Below are 21,258 nucleotides of genomic sequence, written 5' to 3'. Positions count from 1 at the left end.
GATACACTGTGATTAAATCACTAGATGCTGGAGGCACTCATATTTATTACCTAGAACATGTTTGCTCTTGCTGTCAGTGAGAAATGAACTGTTTAATTCATATATGCTGATGGCAGGATAAACTCAAGTCCTGGCATGTTACGGCCTCATACGAGGCAATCCAGAACTATTCACTAACAGAACTTTCAGAACAATCTTACTGGATTTTGGTTCCCAAGGACTGAATGATAGATTGTATTAGAAAGCTAAGGGAATATATTCTTTGGTGCGTAAAGTTAAACAAAAATAATTTTACTAAACCCTCATTAGTTTAGAATGACAGTTTAGTAAAGGAATGAGGCAGATTTTCCTGTTGCAGTGTCTGGGAGTATTGTATCACCTGGGCACAGCTCATAGAGGAAAATCAGGCAGGGGGAAGCGCACATGTATATGGGAGCCTGTCTGATTTCTCTTCAAGTTTTGGAGAAGTTTCATGGAGGGTGGAGGATGTAAGGCCAGCAAGGAGAATATTAGAGAAAGTGAGCGTAAAGATTGGATAAGGGTTTCAGCGGTGGGGGATGAGGTAGAAGTGGAGGCAGGCAATATCGCAGAGGTGGATGTAAACAGGTTTGCTGATGGAAAAGATGTGGTGTGTGAAGCTCAATTCTGGGTCAACCAGGATGCCAAAGTCTTGAACAGTCTGGTTCAACCTGAGTGAGTGGTTGGGGAGGAGGTTGGGGTGATATAGCAAAGGCCGAAATCTATGGCTTCGGCCTTTCCGATGTTCAGCTGAAGGAAGTTTTGACGCATCTATTGTTAGGCAGGCAATCTGATACTGTAGTACGGATGTGGTTATGGGGTCAAGAGAACATGTGGAGAGACAGAGCCTACATACAAAAGCTGATGATGTCACCTCCGAATGATGTCACAAAAAAGCAGCATGTAGCTGAAGAAGAGGACGGGGACCATGGATCGGTAACCAGGGCAGAAGGTATCTATTCTCTTATCATTGTTAATGCTCCTAATGGACATGAGTTCACACAAAAATGCCATTACAATTCAGAATTGTCGTCCCCTCCCACTCTCCCCAGCAAAAATGTCCTCTTACCATCAAGGAGTGACTGTTTTGTCAGCCTGTTAACTTCCTTACCTGTCTATGGGTCTGTGTAGTCTTTTCCAGTTTTGGTAGTTAGCTTTAGATTCAAAGCCCCCACCCTTCACCTTAGCCTGATGTGCAGCTTGTATTGACCTTGTATCAATGATATAACCCTTCTTATCAGCCTGAAGAACAGCAGCCAAGAAACATTCATCTTCTTTACATCTCTTTCCATTGGCCCCAGTCAGCGGCTGGCTGCTCCGCATTATTACCTACAGGTGACAATATCTTCAGATCAATCTATAGATGTAAAAACAGTATCATCCAAATCTGAGTCCAATTCAGAAGACATTAACTGTACTGAAAAATGAAACGCATATTGCCTCTCCCCCACACAACTACACATATTAGAAGTATATTAGAGGTAAAAACAGAAACTGCTGAAAACACTCAGCAGGTAAGGCAGCATCGGTGAAGAGAGAATGTTAAAACTGGAAAGCCATGTGGTGAAGGATCGAATACTAGAGCCTGGTCTTCAGTTACTTCCAAGCCTTTATTTACTTACACACCACGTCCTAGCTAAGCTCTCCTATAAAAAGGATACGAGAGAGTCCCGAATTGGCACCCACTACCTGAACACAATCAACACCAATTGATACAAATCATTCAATTATCAGAGAAACAGAGTTAATGTTTCAGGTCGACCTGAAACGTTAACTCTGTTTCTCTCTCCACAGATGCTGCCTGACCCGCTGAGTGTTTCCAGCACTTTTTCTTTTTATTTCAGGTTTCCAGCAACTGCAGTATTTTGCTTTTGTTTTAGTGATCTATTAGAAGGTCTTCTTTACTCATGGCATCAACTAAGTATCCAATCCTTTACTTAACGTTATTATGTGTTCATTCACTATTGCACAGGTCCATAGGGTTTTGCTGGGTTTACACATTTCAAATCTTTTGTTTCCCAATATAGATGGGCTGACCAATGAACTGTTCACAGTTCTGTACCAAAGTTGGTTCAGATCCAGCTACTACGAGGTGTGTTGGAGAATTCTGGTTGACTGTTGTTGTCTCCAATTTTTCCTCTGTCTGGTAGCAGCTCCTGACGGCTGAGCCAACGGCAGGTACTTGTGCTTTTGGCGGATTGCCAGCAGAGCCCATATTGTACCAATCCACAATGCTTCGAGTTAGAGATTCAACCAGCAGCACGAACGTATTTTTTAAATATTTCTTTGTCAGTTGTCCGTTTGACTTTTCTGGACCATCAGGGTAATTTTACCAAATCGTTATCCCAGGTGGAGTGCCTCGTCCACCAGCAGCAGATATCAGGAACTCAACCTCACACCCACCACAATACTCCATCCATTTATTTTAATGGCTGGAAAAATCACGGGGAGTGCATGTCGAAGTTCTTGATATGCACTCTCAGTGGGTGAGGCTTGGTGTACAGGAGTGCAATTTTGTACAGCCAAAGGGTTTGAAAGAATACATCAACAGTGAGAGCGGAGCGTGAGTGGTTTGTGAATATCATTTGAATCTGAGGCTTAATTACAATATTAACTCCTTCTCCTTATTTGTTGTTTGTATGACGTACACCATTAAGGATTTTTTAAAAGATTAGTTTCCCTCCACTATATGGGTGGACATGCTGAGTGCAGCAGTGATGTTAAAGCAGAGCACAGGTGATGCAATTTAAAGGATACTAAAACTGACTGAAGTGCAGCCCAACTGTACCAATTACAATGTGACAGGTCTTGTACTGCTCCAATATAAATGACAACAGAATAAGGATTCTTACCATTCCATTCTTTTTGTGATAGTAACTGAACACTGGAAAGCGACCACCTTGGCGGAACCTGGCCACGGTCGTTAGTGCTGTATCATCAATAGACTTGTGAACAATCACGGCATCGGGATAGGTTGTGCACACAGTGAAGTCTTTGTTCACATAACTAAGCCTCCAGTTATCGGTCTATATGAGAAAAACACTGTTAACAGACAACTTTTTAAAAATAATTATTATTGAACAGAGAGGGAATTTGTTTCTTAGAAAATGAATGGATATCCTGCTGGTAGAACACAATGAAGTACTAGCATGCTGTTAGATGAAGTGATAGGTTGCAAGTTCCTACTGGAGAGATCCCCATCTTAGGCAGGATATCTTGGGAGAGGCTTCCCCAGTGCAGTAATGAACAATTGTAAAATGAGCTTTCGTGCACCTCCTAGCAACCAACATGAGAGTGAGATTTTAAGGCAGGTACAAATACAGCTGAGTCAATAAATGGCTGGTCTGTGAAATGGGAAATGGCACCTTTTCCTTTCCTGGATGCCAGGTTGGTATGGACATTAATGTTCTAATTCATTAATTCACCATCAATGGCAGGTGTGTGCAAAAGACAATGGATTGCTAAACTCTGCCAATGGAGCCTGGAAGAAAAGCCATCTGGATTTGGTCATTTGCTCTTGTGGCTTTGCAATCAGAATTTTTTTAAAAGACAAACAAAATGATTGGGTGGACAACAAAAACATTTAGTCCTGGCTGCCTAGCAACAACTAGATTTGAAAGGTTTATCTTCAGCATTTAAACTGTTCCTTTCATAATTCATTGGTTGCAGGTTTGATCACCCAGTAGTGCTTGTCATTTTAATGAGCTGGCCACACGAGACTTCTTGGCTGTGCAAGACAGAGACATACCAATTCTTGCCATGCATCACTGAAGCTGTGGCTTGTTCATCTCTCCCCTCCATTCCCATATCAAAAGAAGATACGGGGAGGGGAGCTCATGAAGATTAAAAATGGGAAAACATCAAATAAATATATTTTAAAATAAAATACTCTTTAATTTTTTTCTTATAATTTTTTATATGTTGAAAGTACAGTAATAAACTAACATGTATAGACAGCTTAGTAAACTGCTGTTCAGGAGTGAATAAGTCCCAGCCTTCCTGAAGGTTCAGTTTCTTTGGTCGATAGAAGAAGGGGTACATGTGACTGGTAGACTCCAAAGATGACAAAGCCTAAAGAACAAAATCAGAATGAACGGAAATTGTGTCAGAGAAATGTACCAGAAACACTAGTGAAAACATGATGAGGTTACACTGTTGGACCAGAATGATGCAACATTTCTGCCCTTAGAGGGTAGGAATAAAACGGGCCTCTAAAATTGTGATATAAAATGATTTGTAATGCAAATACAGTGTTGCATTTGTGTCAAAGCACAATTAGATTTGTGTTACAATTTGTAACTCTTTTGAAGTAGAATCAAAAACAAATTAAGCTAGCCTTCCCCCATTTCTGTGCCTGAATACATAACAGTATTCACTGTTTCAAAAAGGTAATTCATTCTGTGAAGCACTTTCAGTTATTTCAATGTGATAAGGCACTATATAAATCCAAGTGTCCTACTGATTCCAGAATTAGTTGGCGGTTTTGTGATATAAACTGGGACTTGTTCTTCCTCAAACTTATTGTACTTAACCATCAGCAAAAGGGTACTTTCATCCCTTCAGGTTAGACTGGATTCACATCCAGATCCCAGAGGTGAAAAAATAATAGGGATAGTTTCACAATCCGGGGCTTCCATCAAAAGGGGCACTTGAAGGGAGTGTTTCTCAGGAACCAAAATTAATAGATGGAAAATCATGGCCTGTGTGTCCACGATTTCTTGTGATACCCTCCCTGTGAGTATTGCTCCCTGCTAGAAGAGCAACATTGAGAAATCATCCCTATTATTCCAACCTATTCTACCTTTCTTTCCATATGAAGAGAACAGTTCCTTTCTTAAATCTAATGGGGTAGAAATTCTGCTTCTGCTGTCGCCAGCCCACAAGTTTCTGATCCGTCATGTTAATAGAGAGAAAATCGTGAGCTAGCGAATGCAGCAGCGGAATTTCTATCCTAATGTTTTTTTCTTAATTCCTTTGACAAGTGGAATAGAGATTTCCACAGACACTTTAGCATCCACTCATTATTTATTACCTCAATGGACCTTGCAATGTTCAAGCATTCTTCCATTCCTGGTATCTCCAGATACATGACACACAGGTCTTTACATTTAACAGTTATTATCCCTGAAGACCCTGCAAATCTGGAAAAGAAAGAAAATGTTTAGCATTGTTTAAATGCTTTCAGGAATGCAGAGGTAACCTCTGTATCCGATTCAGCAGAAACACATTAAGGTATTTTTACCGATTTTCGGAATTACGATCGTCATATTTGAGTTTCCTGTTTCTACATTACAACAGTGACTACATTTCAAAAGTTCTTCATTGGTTGTAAAGCACTTTGGGACATCCTGAGATTGTGAAAGGCGCTATATAAATGCAAGTCTTTCTTTTTCTATGCTTTAACCTTGTGTTTTGTAACATACAGTGCTAGGCTTCTTGTAGACTTTTTTAATTGTCATGAATAAACCTGTCTATTTCTTACAGTGTTATCAATATATTGCAAAACTCATTCTGGGTTGATCCTCCTTCACATCCTATTGAATTAAACAGAAAAATAGCAGGGACACAGGTATTTTTGAGGAAGTAGCCTGAGCCTATAAGGATATGAAGCTACACTACTCCTCCAAAGGAAGTGTAAGAGTAGAACCTTTGACACCTCACTAGTAGTTGCAGGATTTACTAGTGATGTCTAGTGGTAGAAGAAGATGATTGTGACTGACTCCAGTTACTGCCATTTGACTTGAGAAAAATATATTTTATTGAATTGTACGAAATGTATACACTTTCTTGGTCATAGTATAACACAGAATACATGCTGTGATTATTTTGTGCTTGCAAATGACTCAGTTGAGGTTCTGTACATATGGGTGGCATTACTTAATGACAAGGCTGAGATGCAAATGTGACATTAAAATGACACATTAGGCATTGTTGAGGCGTGGTGGAGGGAGTTTACTGTGCACCTAATCATGCTATACCTGACACAATAATGTTCTATGCCTCAGCACTAACTTTGATGATCACAAATTCACAACAAAAAGTTAAAAATGACGTGCACTGATCTAGGTGGCAGCTTGGTCCTGTACCAACCAATTCCAGGATTTTCTACTTGCATGAGAATGAATAAAGAAAGTCTGTTTGGTGCTTGCTGATCTTCTTCTAGGACACCCTTTCAGTGCATGGTAGAATCAACTGAACACCTTCTTCCACAAAGCACAGAATGCGTGGCGTCTGCTGCACACACATGTACACAACTCCCTTCCCCAGTCCAAGTGACCAGGTTTTCTCAGCTCACAAGTTCTGCGTGTCATGTGCACATGAAGATGTGACTTTGAGTTCACATGAATCAGAGATTCCAGCATCTGGAGATGTAAGTTAGCATGTATTGTAGGCTGTTGTCCATTCAGTACAGTATTAATGCAACTAATATAGAGTATCTACTGCTTCAAGAGCAACAAGTAGCAAAGAAGTGCATTAGGACCTGTGTCAAAATCCAGCTCACTGTGATATTAACTGGTAGATAAAGAGAACAAATATGATTTCTATCTGAAGTCAGAAAATAGAAGTGCTTGTTTGGAAGGGATGGGTCAGAATGGTTGTACACATACTGCACTGTCAAAAGATTTTTGTCAGTTTCCGTTCTTTCAGCAGCATGAGTTCATCCAATGGCTGTCACCGTGTACAAAGACATGGTCAGACTCTCATTACTTCAGTTAAACGGGTGTATTGAAAACTCCAATGGTACATGTGGTGCAGTGCCTGACTTCCTGAGTTCAGAGAAAAATCATACTCTTTTTATCCAACGGATATCATTACATTCACGTCTAGATTTTCTTTCTTTTTGTGGTCCAGTAATGGAAAAAATATTTCCTTATTTGTTAGCTCAAGAAACTGCAAACAAAACCACATGATAGTGATGCTTTGATAGGGTAGATAGAGAGAAACTATTTCCTCTGGTGGGGGAGTTCAGAACATAGGGGCATAAGCTTAAAATTAGAGCAAGGCCGCGCAGGGCTGATGTCAGGAAGCAGTTCTTCACACAAAGGGTAGTGGAAATCTGGAACTGTCTCCCCCAAAAAGCTGATGAGGCTAGGTCAATTGAACATTTCAAAACTGAGATTGTAGATTTTTGTTAGGCAAGGGTATTAAGGGTTACGGAACCAAGGCAGGTGGATGGAGTTAGGATACATATCAGCCATGATCTAACTGAATGGTTCGAGGGGCTGAATGGCCTCCTCCTGTTCCTATGTTACAGTTACATTCAATATAACAGAAGCAGAAAATGCACAAACAATAGCTTTGCAACATAACATTAGCAATAACTGAGGCACTTCTTTAAAAAATCCTTACAGAAAACAAGACCAGTTGGATCACTAAAGTTTCTGTTAAATTGAGGGATAAAAATAAAAAAGCTCTTTTACAGTCACTGGTGAAAAACCTTTAGTTGTCCAATATAATCTGCAAAGCGCGATGCTTTTATGTCTGACATGAAAGAAGCAGGCTGACAGCAATTAAATACCAGACCTGTCCCCGTTCTGCTGATTTACAAACTTGATGCTGTGGTATCCACCTAGGTTCTGAACACTGGATAAAAAAACAAAGAAAAAGAAAAAAGGCAAACACAGGCGATATTAGTATCAGAAAGAAAGAAGTATTTGTTAAACATTGAGTTCTACATTTAACAAATCCTGCTTTCTCTAATCACGTTACAACAGAAAGTCAGAATAACTCCTGTCGGTTAAATATAAATCATTGTTAAAATGAAAGAATGCCAGAAAATTGGAATTTAAATCAAAAATACTGGAAATGCACAGCAGATAAGTAAGCATTTGAATGAGAAAGACAGGATAACGTTTCGATGGAATCATTCATCAGAACTGGAATCAGGTAATTGTTAATGTTGTCCTGACACTATTAATGGTAACTTAAAATACCCCTGGAGCCAAAGATTTGTGTGTTCAGTGCCTTGGTGTAAGTGTCAGGTTGTAGGGTTAGAGGGTGGTCCCTTGATACAAACATGATTGGTAGACATCTGCAGCACTAGGGGCTTATCTTGGGCCCCTGCCTACTGCATGGCCATGGGGTAATGTGCGGGTTGCATAGAGGAGGGAGAGTTTGTGCCCCCCTGGAAAAACTTCCCTAAAGGGGGCTACAAAACTTGTTTTTAAAACTGCCTCCTCTTTGGAGGCCTAGGCCATAACCTAGGCCTGCACCCCCAGATCGGCCCCACTTCTGATATGCAGTGGGCCGGTATGCCTTGTTCCACTCAGTGCCAATTATGCACCAGGCATTTTGTAGGCCATGGCTGTAGAAACTCCCGGGCTGGGAGTCCCGGACCCCCTCCTAAGCCACTGGCCTTGTTTGAGGTGTGCGGAGGCTTTGCCCCTTACAAGGCCATGAGGAAATTCTGAGTGAAGGCTGGGACCCAGTGTATCTCGGTCCAGGCTTAATTTGCGATCCTACCACCGCAGCCCTGCTGAAGTTACAGCAGAAGTGCGTTGAAAGGGCAGCAGATTGTCGGCCCCTTAACCTTAGTCTCCAGAGGGCATTCTAACTTCCTGTTACAATATTGTGTTCACGATGATTTTCCTGTGCAGGACCTTAATAATGAAAGAAATTAAATCCTTACATAGCTAGTGGTAGCCTGAAAATGATTCCTGGCTAACAGCAAATATTTCCAAATTCCAAAAAGTATCAGAAACATATAGCCCATTGACCATCCAGTGCTCATCTTTGTTACTATGTATTTTTGATTGGTGATATACTGGGAATTAAGAAATAAAATGACTCACCTTCATTATATTAATACTGTACAGACAGTATGCATTCATTTAAAATAAACTTAAAAAAGCACGCAATCCTGTCTTAATTTTTCACAACGTTTAGTCATTAGTTAATTATTGAAAGGACTGAATCTTTATTTGAGCAATGTTGTACCTTGTACCATTCTATGTAACCAAACATCTCAGTGTCAATATAATAATTATGTGTTTATATGAATGCATATGTGATTTTTAACTTCAGAGATCAGTGTGCCCACAGTTTGGTTTGGCAACTCTGCTACACATGCAAAGGTTGAGTATGGGACAGGGAGCTCCCCCTACAGGTGTGGAAGGCTGGTATGGCGCAAGGAAATCCTCCACATTCTGAAAATATATATCAATCATAAATCCTAGAAGACCATTTCAACTGTATTTCTATTTCTTACACTGTTTTCTTTCCATTATCAGTTCCGATTTATGCTTAATTTGTGCACAGTTTTGTGCTGTAGACCCTGGTCCCCTGGAAAGGCAATAAAATGAAAAAGATAATCACTTATGACCTTTAACGAGGGAGTCTCACTATCAGGGAATGTTGGCTGACATCACCCCACAGAATCTGCTCCAAACAGACTTCCTCGAAATGGATGTTTCCCTGTCTCCTTGGATACTTCTGCATTCTATTTACATTCATCTACACGGAGGAGCAGTGTAGATGAAGCTGAATAGAAAATAAAAGTATTAACAAGCAACTCTACTTTTAAATCAAATAGTTACAAAGAATCTTGGTCCACTTTTAACACCCTTTCTGTATGTGACTGCTGATTTTTGGCTTAAATTAGGAGTGCTGTTGACATCATATAGGAACTGGCTTTGTGGAGATACCAATTGTCCATTGGCTGAATTAACAGGTGCAGTTGAAGTGATAAGTCAATGAGGTATCCTGGGTTATGAAGGTACCCTCAAACCATCGGGCTGAGCAACACTTTCTAGTTATCATCCCTCATGGTGTACTATCACTTAATAGAGAAGGTGACTCTGGTAAAATATGTGATATATCCAGGCCTGTATGTTTTAGTTTTCTGTTTCTTTTCATTTATAGGGGCTTCTATAGAACCCCAAAAACATCCATTTAAGGGGATCTGCATGGACCAGATACTGCAGTGATGTGGGTCTAGGAGATTCCCTTCAGCCATTTGCTCCACAGAAGGGTTATGGATGTTAGTTTCATATTTTTATAATCAATTACATGTCAGTTTCACCCACATTATTGTAAAGTGTAGCTCTGACATTGCTCATTGGATATATTGGGAGAATTTGCTTGATATTGGTAGTGAAGAATACTGATAGTGAAGAATATTGATAGTGAAGAATACTAATAGTGAAGAATACTAATAGTGAAGAATATTGGTAGTGAAGAATACTAATAGTGAAGAATACTGATAGTGAAGAATACTGATAGTGAAGCATATTGGTAGTGAAGAATACTGATAGTGAAGAATATTGATAGTGAAGAATATTGATAGTGAAGAATTCTAATAGTGAAGAATATTGATAGTGAAGAATATTGAAAATGAAGAATACTGATAGTGAAGAATATTGATAGTGAAGAATATTGATAGTGAAGAATACTAATAGTGAAGAATACTGATAGTGAAGAATATTGATAGTGAAGAATATTGGTAGTGAAGAATACTAATAGTGAAGAATACTGATAGTGAAGCATATTGGTAGTGAAGAATATTGATAGTGAAGAATACTGATAGTGAAGAATATTGATAGTGAAGAATACTGATAGTGAAGAATATTGATAGTGAAGAATACTGATAGTGAAGAATATTGATAGTGAAGAATACTGATAGTGAAGAATATTGATAGTGAAGAAGGCTGCACTCATTTCTCTCTTTACGTAATACGTGTGATCTGGGAAGTGTGAACATATTTGTGAGCTCTCAGTTATTTTGTCGCTGTACCGCATGATCTGTTGTGCAGAACTGAAATGGTAAAGGTAGATTCACTTCCATACACAGCCACATGCTTCGTATGAATGTTGATTTTGTGTTTTTAAAATTTATTTTGTAGGACTCCCAGGTCGTGATCGGGGTTTTACCAGAGAGAGAGAGAAAAGTCCCGTGTAGCTTTGACCATTTTCCTGTTTGATTTCCTGTGTAGTTGACACTTCATAACCGTCATAACTTTAGAGAGTGCTGCACTGTCAGAGTTGCCATTTTTTGGGTAAGACCTTAAACAAGGTCCGGCCCAGTATGTCTGCTTTGGACGTAAAAGATACCATGGCATTATTGGAAGCAGAGCAGGGAGTTTTCCCAATATCTTGGACAACATTTCTCCCTCAGCCAATAGAACAAGAAACAGATTATCTGGTATTGTGTTTGTGGGACTGTTTTACTGTTTGTGGGACCTTGCAGTGTGCAAATTGGCTGCTGTGTTTGCCTACATGTCTGTACTTCAAAAGTAATTCATTGGTTTTAAAGAACTTTGGGTCATGAGAAGATGCTATATTTTTGCAAGTTAAGATGCAAGTTATTTTTTGTATCATGAATTAATACACATTAAAACATATTACTGCAGCATTGCCATTTTGTTTGGGAATCCATAATGAAGCACAGTGGGTTCCTGAGTTCAATCTATACAGGCTTCTGTAAAACTCATTTGTGCAATAAATTAAATATTGCAGATCTGAATTTTCCTCTTAAGCTCCAACTTCGCCATCCTGCACAACCTTCTTCCTCCCTGCAGCCTCCCTCCCTGTGTTGAAATTAAGGCTTATCACACCATCTTATTCTTTTACTCATTTTTTTCTCAGAACTCAAAACTGAAACTCTTTACTCCCTTGATCTTCCCATCCTTCTACAATCTATAGGTTTTTAAAACCCAATAAAAAAACAACATGGCCACTAGGTATCATCTATGAAAATACAGAAACATAGCTTTATAAGTGACTTTCTCACTCTTTCATATGGCAAATGTGCTTGGATATGTGAATATCCAAAACATCATATGAACACATTATGATCATTTTAATCGATTTCTCAGTTAAGGATGCCATGATGGCAAAGTGCATTCGTGCTAAGCAGTGGCAGGATGTGGGTTTGCATTTACATTTCTCTATTTGGTCATTTGTAGCCTTAGCCATATTCCCATGCGTTGGGTTAATCACTGAAGGGAAGATTCACCCTGGCCTTACTCTTGCACACCTCCTAGCAGTTGGGTACAAAGTGGCATTGATAAAAGATCTGGAAAAATGTTAGCTTCTGTGGATAGTGTGTGACAAAAAGAAGCCAAAAAGATGAAGAATAAACAAATAAAATACTTTTGAAAAATATAATAAATGTCTCAGCCATGTTCTGCCTACAATACACAGTGACCATCTTGCATATATTTATAGCCACCTCTTTGCACAAACAGACAGAAAAACAGCACTAAGATAACAATAATTACATTTCTGTACTTTTAGCAGATTTTTACTATTTCTTCTCTCTCTACAATACAAAGGGGCTTTCTTGTTAAAGATATGAGTCCCTGTGTACTGATGCTGAGTCACATGTCAGCTCCCTACGTTATTGCTGAACCAAGCTGTATCTGAGACTGAGACGGCTGTTTCACAGGTTAGTAAGTTGGCAACCAGTCATCTGGTGTGAAATGAGAAACAGGATGTTCAACCCCAGCTGATGGGAATGTGCCTAAGATCAGTAAGTTACCAAATGGGACAACATCCTGCTACTGCTTAGAACCAATGTACTTTGCCATTACACAAGGAACCCAAAATTCTTCTTTCTGTGAAAAACAAGAGAACACTTGTTTTTCTACATAGTTAAAGAGCCACTAACAAAATCAATGGAACACACAAATTTGAAACATCCAATTTAATTTAACGAAGAAAACGTTCTCTGTTTTCCATTAACAGAAAAATTTCACTCTCACAAATAAAGCACACTCTGCTCATAATAGTTCCTGTTAAAATTTATGTTTAAAATTAATTTGAGAGAAAATAAATTAGTTTAATTTTTTTAAAGTATGGTATTTTAAATGTATCATTAACCCTGTGATCTAGAAACACTGAGTCAATCTGAATTTATTGAATTATGGTGTGCCCTATAGAAAATGTACAGTGAGTCCTTTGTAAAGGTCAGGCATTCGTTAGAAACTGGATAAAATTATGGGCAGAAATCCACCAAATTCACAATAGCAACACGAAGCTTTGTGGAATAGCGTGTAGCATAAGGGTTTCACTTCAGTAGCACTGAGAAGATCACTAAGCCACAAAGCTAAGTGAAGACACTACTCAGGAACTCATGCAGCTGGTAGAAGACCATGAAAGGGGTTTTAGGAACACTATTTGCAGCTTATTAATGATTTTATCAAAATTCAGCCAATATTTGGAGGAGGAGGGAATTCTGCCAGTCTTACCAGCGATGTATGCAGCCATTGCTTCTTGGGACCAAACAACAAAGGCAGCACATTGGCGCATATGTCCCTGTGCTCAGACTTAGAAGAGGGAAGATGCACAGCCACGTTAGATTTAACTATATGCAGAGTGTGGTGAACGTGTGGAACAGACTGCCTAGGGAAACACTGGAGGCAGATAGTATGGAAAAATTTAAGGGAGATCTGGATAGATACTTAAGGGAGTAGGTGATGGAGCAATATTAATTTTTGGGACAGATTAGATGGACTGCAGAATCTTTTCTGATCCTGTATCTTCCTGTGTTTCTACTATTGTACTAAATAAAATAAATCTATTTGGAGAACCAGTAATAATGGTAGCATTAATAAGTGAATTGTACTGTATATGTCCCCTATACCAACCCATGTCATATTTTACTTTGGCTTGATTTCACTTGGCTATCCCTGCTAAAAATAATGTTAATCAGATAAGGATATATATAAAATTTTAGGTTTGCCTCTTTTCATAACTTGGTGATAGTTATGCCATCAGAATGAATTCAAAAGTTGCTTGACATTTAAATGGTCCAAAATCTGAAAACAACAGGCTGGTTATGTAATCAGGGAGGAAAAGCCTAGAGGACTCTGGCACATCTCCTCAAATCTGCTCTGTAGGAATTCAAGTACTTTCTCTCATCCCCCATTACACTGGCAGATGTATCTCCTACCATCAAGGAACTCAGCAGCCTCCCCTCAGGACTATTGGATTGATTTCACTCCCCTCCAACTTGACTGCCAAGAAATTGAATGGATAGTTACACAGCCATTGAGAGAAAAGAAATGAATAAATTACAAATATATGGATAGTTTTGTCAGTCACACACTTACAGCCCAGTTCAGCTGCTAAATTCAGCCCACTAAATGTTCAGGACAGAGACACAAACTGGCTTGTGGCACTATTTCATTAAAGGATCAGGCACATTAAAATCTGAATGAATGCACTGGATATAATTCTGATCTTTTTTCAAATACATGTACCTGAATTTTGGCCCAGTTCAGCACTCTTCTCCACTATGCTTTTAGCTATTATTATATATTATTATTATTATTATTATTATTTGTTGCTGGTGCTGCACCCTGAGTGCAGTCATCAAGGGTGCTATACTTTGACAGGACAACAATTCACCAAATTGTGAAACTATTTCAATACAATAGACACCATACTAGCTGCAACCCACACAGATGCTATGTGGCTTTCCAACCTTGCAAGACCATGGAAGGGCAGGACTGTTTTAAAATGACCTTTTGTTTTATGACTGTCCCTTATTTCCAGGCCCTGAGCTTCTCACAGTAAATTTACTAACTGCATTTGAAGATAACTGTCACTTTCTCTTATCTCCTTCCTGTTCAATGTCATGGTACCAGCAGTTTTTTCTAGATGGTGAGCAGTAAATCCATCTTGGACACAATATCTTATCGAAGGCTTGAGGGGCTGTATAGCCTACTCCTGCTCCTATTGCTGATGTTCTTATGTTCTTATAAAAGCATTTCCTGCCCAAAGACATACACTTTGACTGGAAACTGAGCAGGAATTTAATCTTAATTTTTACCTCAGATTTTACAGGCCTTGGGAATGGAGTTGATTGATTGTTATTAAAGCAGCTGCTATAAGCAGTATGTGAAACATAAAATGGAAACTAAATGGCTGCATAAAAATAGAACTTAAAATATATTTTTAAATACTGTACACCTTTATCACTGTAAAATTTCCTAGCTTTCTATTGTCAATGTATTTAAATGACTATGGAAAAATGTTTTTTTTTCTCTTTTTTTTTATTACTTTCTCTCCCCAGAACTGTCCTTAGTTTGCTGCAAGTACCTGGTTGGTCAAATACTCTAGTACTTGGCTCGCCTGAAAACATAATGGTATCGCCAAGGGCAAGTGTTAAATGTTAACATCTGTTGTGAATCACAAAACTGTATGTAACTATTATTGAGGTGCATATTATATAAACATTGACTGCAGTTAAAGGCTGTAACTGGAATAATAAATTACACTCAAGTTACAAAATTGACACAGAGCAAATTTTCAGCTTTGGACATTATTATATATTCAAGGTCACTTCTGAAAGGCAATTTACTTTGTAATACATCTTAGCATACCTGCTATTGACAACCAATAAGTGGGAAGTTACTCGCTCCTCAATATAATAATGAGGCATTTCTTCCACTAGCAGCCTGCAAAAGGACCTCGGTCATAAAACTGGATGGAACATAAGAACATAAGCAATAGGAGCAGGAGTAGGCCATACGGTCCCTCAAGCCTGCTCCGCCATTCAATAAGATCATGGCTGATCTTCTACCTCAACTCCTCTTTCCCGTCCTATCCCTATATCCCTTGATTCCCTTAGTGTCCAAATATCCATTGATCTCAGTCTTGTATATACTCAATGACTCAGCATCCACAGCCCTCTGGGGTAGAGAATTCAAAAGATACACAACCCTCTGAGAGAAGAAATTTTTCCTCATCTCAGTCCTAAATGGCTGACCTCTTATCTTGAGACTGTGACCCCTAGTTCGACACTCTCCTGAAAAATATTTTATATAAATATTAATGGTCCTTATAGCCACCATTCTTCTTCAGTTTCTTAATCACTAAATCAATAAACTATTATAGCCTAAAAATCAAAGTCAAAGTATTTGTTTTATAATATCCAAGCTAAGAGTACTTTAAAATTTCTTGCCATGACAAACCGAGACCCGTCTTCTCTCTCAGGTGGATGTAAAAAATCCCATGGCACTATTTCAAGGAAGAGCAGGGGAGTTCTCCCTGGTGTCCTGGCCAATATTTATCAATCAACATCACTAAAACAGATTATCTGGTGCTGATCATATTGCTGTTAATGGGGCCTTGCTGTGCACATATTGGATGTCACGTTTTCTACATTACTACAGTGACTACACTTCAAAAGTACTTCATTGGCTGTAAAGCATTTAGCAACGTCCTGAGGTTATGCAAGACGCTATATAAATGCAAGTCTTTCCTTTTTAAACTGGAAATGAAACGTAAGATCCAGTGCAGGTAGCTGAATACTTTCCAGTGTATGAGCTGACCTGAGACCACTCTTGCCACAAACTGAGGAATTTGGTTCAATTTGCATTTATATAGCATCTTTAATATAAAGGTCGCATGGAAACCCACAGTAGCGTAATAAGACAAAAATGGACGCCGAGCCAAAGAAGGAGATATTAGGAGGGGTGAGTCAAAGAGATGGGTTTTAAGGAGGATCTCAAAGGAAGAGAGAGCGATGAAGAAGCAAAGGGGTTTAGGGAAGGAATTCCAGAGCTTAGGGCCTAGACGTCCAAAGACATGACCAATGGTGAGATGAAGAAAGGAGGAGATGCCTCAGAAGCCAAAGTTGGAGGAATGCAGAGTTCTGGGGGAGTTGTAGAGCTGGAGGAGATTACAAAGATAGACAGTGGTGAGGCCAAGAAGGGATTTAAACTCGAGGATGAAAATTTTAATTTGGTGGCATTGATGGACCGGGAGTCAACTTGATCAGCAAGGTCAGGGGTGATGGGTGAGCGGGACCTCATGCAGGTTAGGAAATAGAAAGCAGAGTTTTGGATGAGCTGAAGTTTATGGAGGGTGGAGGATGGGAGGACGGTCAGGACAGCACTGGAATAGTCTGGAGCTGACAAAGGCATGTATAAGGATTTCAGCAGCAGCTGAGCTGAGACAGGAGCCACAAACTGATGAATCATTTCTGTTTCAATCTGTTTTTCTCTACAGCTTGATTTTTAATTGCCTTGATATTTAAACTATATTAAATATTTTAAAACAGAAAATCCAGCATCTTTAAATGCCATTTAGAGTAAAGAAGAATCATTTATTCTTCCAACATCAGATGTTATAGACATCAGTTAGGTTGCATGTGGCTGATTGTGTTTGTGCCTGCAACACGTTCCCTGGGAAAGGCACAGCTGAGCAAAGTACAGATGAAACAATGAATAAAGAACACACGCATTGCAAAGTTTGCCAAGTCCCACTGGGAGGCTATCCACTGTTAGAACAATGGGCTGATCCCATAACAACGGAAATTAAAATCACATTTCTACACCTATACTGTCACAACAAAGCAGTAACATTAGTGCATTGTTTACACAGCTCACACTAAATAAAACCATTAGAAAAGAGTTTTTTTTTAAAGTGTGATAACAGAATTATTACAAACAGAACATTTCACATCAGTCTATTTGATATGATTTTTTAATTTCCACTAGAAGAGGTTGACCCTAACTTACTTGTGATTCTGTTGTTTGAGTTATGTACTTGTTTCAATTAGGATAGCAAAATTCCTTATCACACTGATCTCACTGAGTAACTAAATACAGGCGATGTTTGTGTAAATGAGCTGCTAAATATGTCCTCCCAAGATTTGAAGTGCTGTTAGTTAACAAACCCAACACAGTAGAAATGTATTCATGACAAAAAGACAATTCCCAATTGATCACTACACAGATTAAGCATGGAAGTAAAAAGCATGGGGGATTAAATCAATTCGATTTGAGTGAACAGCATCTGAATTGGATTGTAATAAAGTGCAGTGAAGGAAAGGGGGTGGGGGTGGATTATATAGATGATAAACATCCAATTCCAAAAATTCCTAAAACTGGCATCTAAATTATTGTAAAATACTATACAGGTACCTGGAGAGCATTAAAGCAGTTAAAAGAAAATAGAGAATCTATATAGTTTGGCCTTGATATTTTCCTTTCTAATGTTGGTAACACTTCTGGCAGACGTACAACAACTAACCCATGCAAACCATGCTCTGACACTCTTTCCCTTGTCCAAACAATTAGACCACATTTAAATGACGTGTAAGTTACAAAGCACCAATTTACTGATTGGCATCCTTTGAAAATTATGCTTGTCAAAGGAGTGCATGAATCAGAGGTGGCCATTCCTCCCAAGCAGGCTTGATTTTAAACATGAAATGTAATCTTGTCTGGACTTATCTGCCCATAACTTTAGTGATGAAGATGGTACACCACAGTGCCAAGGCTGCACACCACCTTCTGAACAGGAAGGTACAAAACCAGCTATTGCACAGCAGCACAAACAGCATTTGTATCACAATGCCAAGGGTAACACCAGATTGTACATTACCTACCAGGGCATCTCAAGCATTATATGTTGATTAGAAACTCACATTGTGGTTTCTATGAATCAAGCAAGTTTTTAAAGTTATATCTTCGCACACATTAAATATCCAAACAATGTTTACTGATGTTAGGATCTGTATGTTTTCAGCAGATTCCTTCATTTTTACTTTATATATATATTTTTTTCAAAATGTTATATATTTCCCTCATATATGTGCAAATAAACCAGTAAAATAAAGTGCATTATTTTTTCTGTAGAACACTCTTCCCTCATGTGAGAAGATGCATTTGGGTTTCTTTTGTTGGTAAAAATCCTTTGGTTTAGGCTTAGTCTTTGTAAACCACCCCTATGTATTACATTACATGAAATTGTACAGCAAAGCTCAGCAGCCAAATTTAAATTGCCTGTAGTACCTAACTGCATGGTGATGCAGCTAGATGAAAACCAAAGCAAAACTGGGAAACAGCTAAAAATGAGGAATTCTAATGGGAAAAGTCTAAGACTGGATTAGACTAGCCCATGGGAAGAAATAGACTGTACACAATTTAATAAAAAGGTCTGAGAGCATGATCGAGGTTATATCACTGTTATGGTTCAGATCACATTTATAGACTGTCCCAGTGGTTTATGTCAACATCTGGACCTTTGAAGAGAGTTTACAGGTTTGCACTATGCTCCAGCTCTGTTATTCTTTAGATGTAGTATTTCTAAAATACAAAAATCCCTTGAGGTATCTGCGAATCCTATCAAAACAAGCAACAGAATTATGTTCAAAATAACGCACTGTGCTCTCCAGGAAGCCAGAATGATGCATTTCCTTTTCAGTTAAAATAAATTTGTTAGATAATACGAGGCATGTTTTCTGACCGGTTCGTTCTGAATATTCGTGGACAGTTTAACTCACCTCTTATCGTTGGCTTTCCTCCCATTTACATTTTAGAAATTAGATGAGCCATGGTAGGATTTTTAAAAAATAAAAGATCTTAGAATAATTTAGCATTGTAGCATTTGAGTGATTATATAAACATTTGTACATAGACAGTACTTCTAATAAACTAACCTCTTTTCTATGGCATCTATATTCCTGATTAACAGCCAAAGCTCCTCTTTCTCTCCAGCTCTAGAGGAGAGCAGCAGATGGTGGCTAGTAATGCACAGGGTCCCTTTAACAGGCTGCAGGAATGGGCGAGAAAGAACAACATGATCAACTTTAGAGGTCTTGATCAGCTCCGCGAACTCCATTCCGCAAGAACCATGCAGATCGAGAACTACCGAGGAGACCCCATCTTAACTAAAAACAGCAGCTTCTCAGACCATTCAGTGCAGGGGTCGGAAAAGGAATGTACTGTACAGTACAGCTCATTTGAATACAACGTAACAAAGAGCTATTGAAAATGACCTAATTTGGCATCTTAGATTTGTTGTGATCTATCCAGAATTTTTTTTAAATATTAATTTTACTGAAGTGGCATGGCTGCTTTTTTTTTTAGCTTTGCTGCCTTTAACTGATAGTTAGAATTAACGGTAGAGGAACTATTTTTTTCACTCACTTAAAGAATGGGTGGGAGTCAAAGAGGATGTGATATTTAAGGTGGTTTATTGTGAAATAGCATTCACCCGAATTAATCAATTGCGCATTCAACAATCGTGTTCTATAAATCCCTGGGTACATCAAAGTGTCGATTTCCGAAATACATCCAAATGTTTTGTTCCATTAACTGCTCAGGTACTGCAGGAGATTGAGAAAGAAAGGTGCAATTTTTGAAGATTTATAAACCCAAATCTTTTACTTCTCTTTTTTCTTGTCTCATTAATTTGAAGCTGTAAAATCAAACGTTTTAAGAGCATTCATACATAATATTTTCCCCAAAAGTGTTGGATGACCTTTTATCTGCAACAGAAACAAGGAAATGAGAAATCGGTTTAGTTTAGAACCCATGATCGACAGCTCCTCTGGCCATAGATAAGTTTACGAAGACCGGTAACCAATGGACACTTTATAGAGGAGGGGCTTGTGCAGCCAATATTTAGACAGTAAATGTAACAAGCCCCAAAGAGCAAACAGATCAATTTATTATTGGTTTATCAAAAATGTTATGTTGCCTCTCTCCTGGTGGAGTGTAACAAAAGCGGTATTTTCACTGCTGAAGTTTGCAGTTTAAAAAAATATTATTTAAGAAGGACGTTTCAACACGAGTGTTGTTTCAGAGGAGGCCGAATCCATCGTGTGCTGCTTGAAGAGCATGTACAACCTAACAGAGTTCAAACTTTATAACTTTATTCCATTGGACTTTTAAAAAGTTATTCCAGCACATGCTTGAAGTGATATAATTTTAGAATCCCACATGTCATCGTGTGCACCTACCTTTCTAAATTAATGATGTGGAGATGCCGGTGATGGACTGGGGTTGACAATTGTAAACAATTTTACAACACCAAGTTATAGTCCAGCAATTTTATTTTAAATTCACAAGCTTTCGGAGATTTTCTCCTTCCTCAGGCAAATGTTTCAAGAGCTCCTTGAAGCCTACGCATTTATACATATTGAACAATACATGGTGTTTACAGACTGCCCCTGCAACTGCCCGTTGCCAAGGCAATCACCGTGTTCAGACAGAGAGGTGTCACCTGCAGAACCCCCGAATACACATTCAACAAAAAAACAAACAGGGAAAAAAAACAGAGAAAAAAAAACACAGAGAGAGGCAGAAACATCCGGAAGGCAGAGAGAGCCAGCAAATGACCCATTATATTAAAAACAGATAACATTTGTTCGCTGGTGGGGTAACGTGTAGCGTGACATGAACCCAAGATCCCGGTTGAGGCCGTCCTCATGGGTGCGGAACTTGGCTATCAATTTCTGCTCGACGATTTTGCGTTGTCGTGTGTCTCGAAGGCCGCCTTGGA

The 21,258-nt window shown here is 38.8% G+C and overlaps 1 protein-coding gene across 2 annotated transcripts in view; it reads right to left on the bottom strand.

The window, feature by feature from the left end:
• Positions 1-19,765, bottom strand: part of LOC137342626 (myotubularin-related protein 9-like) — a 32,827-nt gene extending 13,062 nt beyond the window's left edge. Inside the window, exons 1-6 of one of the 2 annotated variants that reach the window (XM_068006653.1) lie at positions 19,412-19,765; positions 7,543-7,602; positions 5,051-5,159; positions 3,964-4,089; positions 2,871-3,044; positions 1,130-1,347 (exon numbers count right to left, since the gene is read on the bottom strand). In XM_068006653.1, the coding sequence (XP_067862754.1) occupies positions 1,130-1,347; positions 2,871-3,044; positions 3,964-4,089; positions 5,051-5,159; positions 7,543-7,602; positions 19,412-19,593 (869 nt within the window). In that variant the 5' untranslated portion in view covers positions 19,594-19,765. The remainder of the gene's footprint in view (positions 1-1,129; positions 1,348-2,870; positions 3,045-3,963; positions 4,090-5,050; positions 5,160-7,542; positions 7,603-19,411) is intronic. The other variant, XM_068006654.1, reaches the window with a different exon arrangement.
• Positions 19,766-21,258: the final 1,493 nt, after the last annotated feature.

This window comes from Heptranchias perlo, chromosome 26, assembly GCF_035084215.1.
Source record: "Heptranchias perlo isolate sHepPer1 chromosome 26, sHepPer1.hap1, whole genome shotgun sequence".
In the NCBI taxonomy this organism is placed as follows: Eukaryota; Metazoa; Chordata; class Chondrichthyes; order Hexanchiformes; family Hexanchidae; genus Heptranchias; species Heptranchias perlo.
The sequence above is the reverse complement of the archived record's forward strand: the minus strand, read 5'-3'. Positions and strand labels throughout refer to the sequence as shown.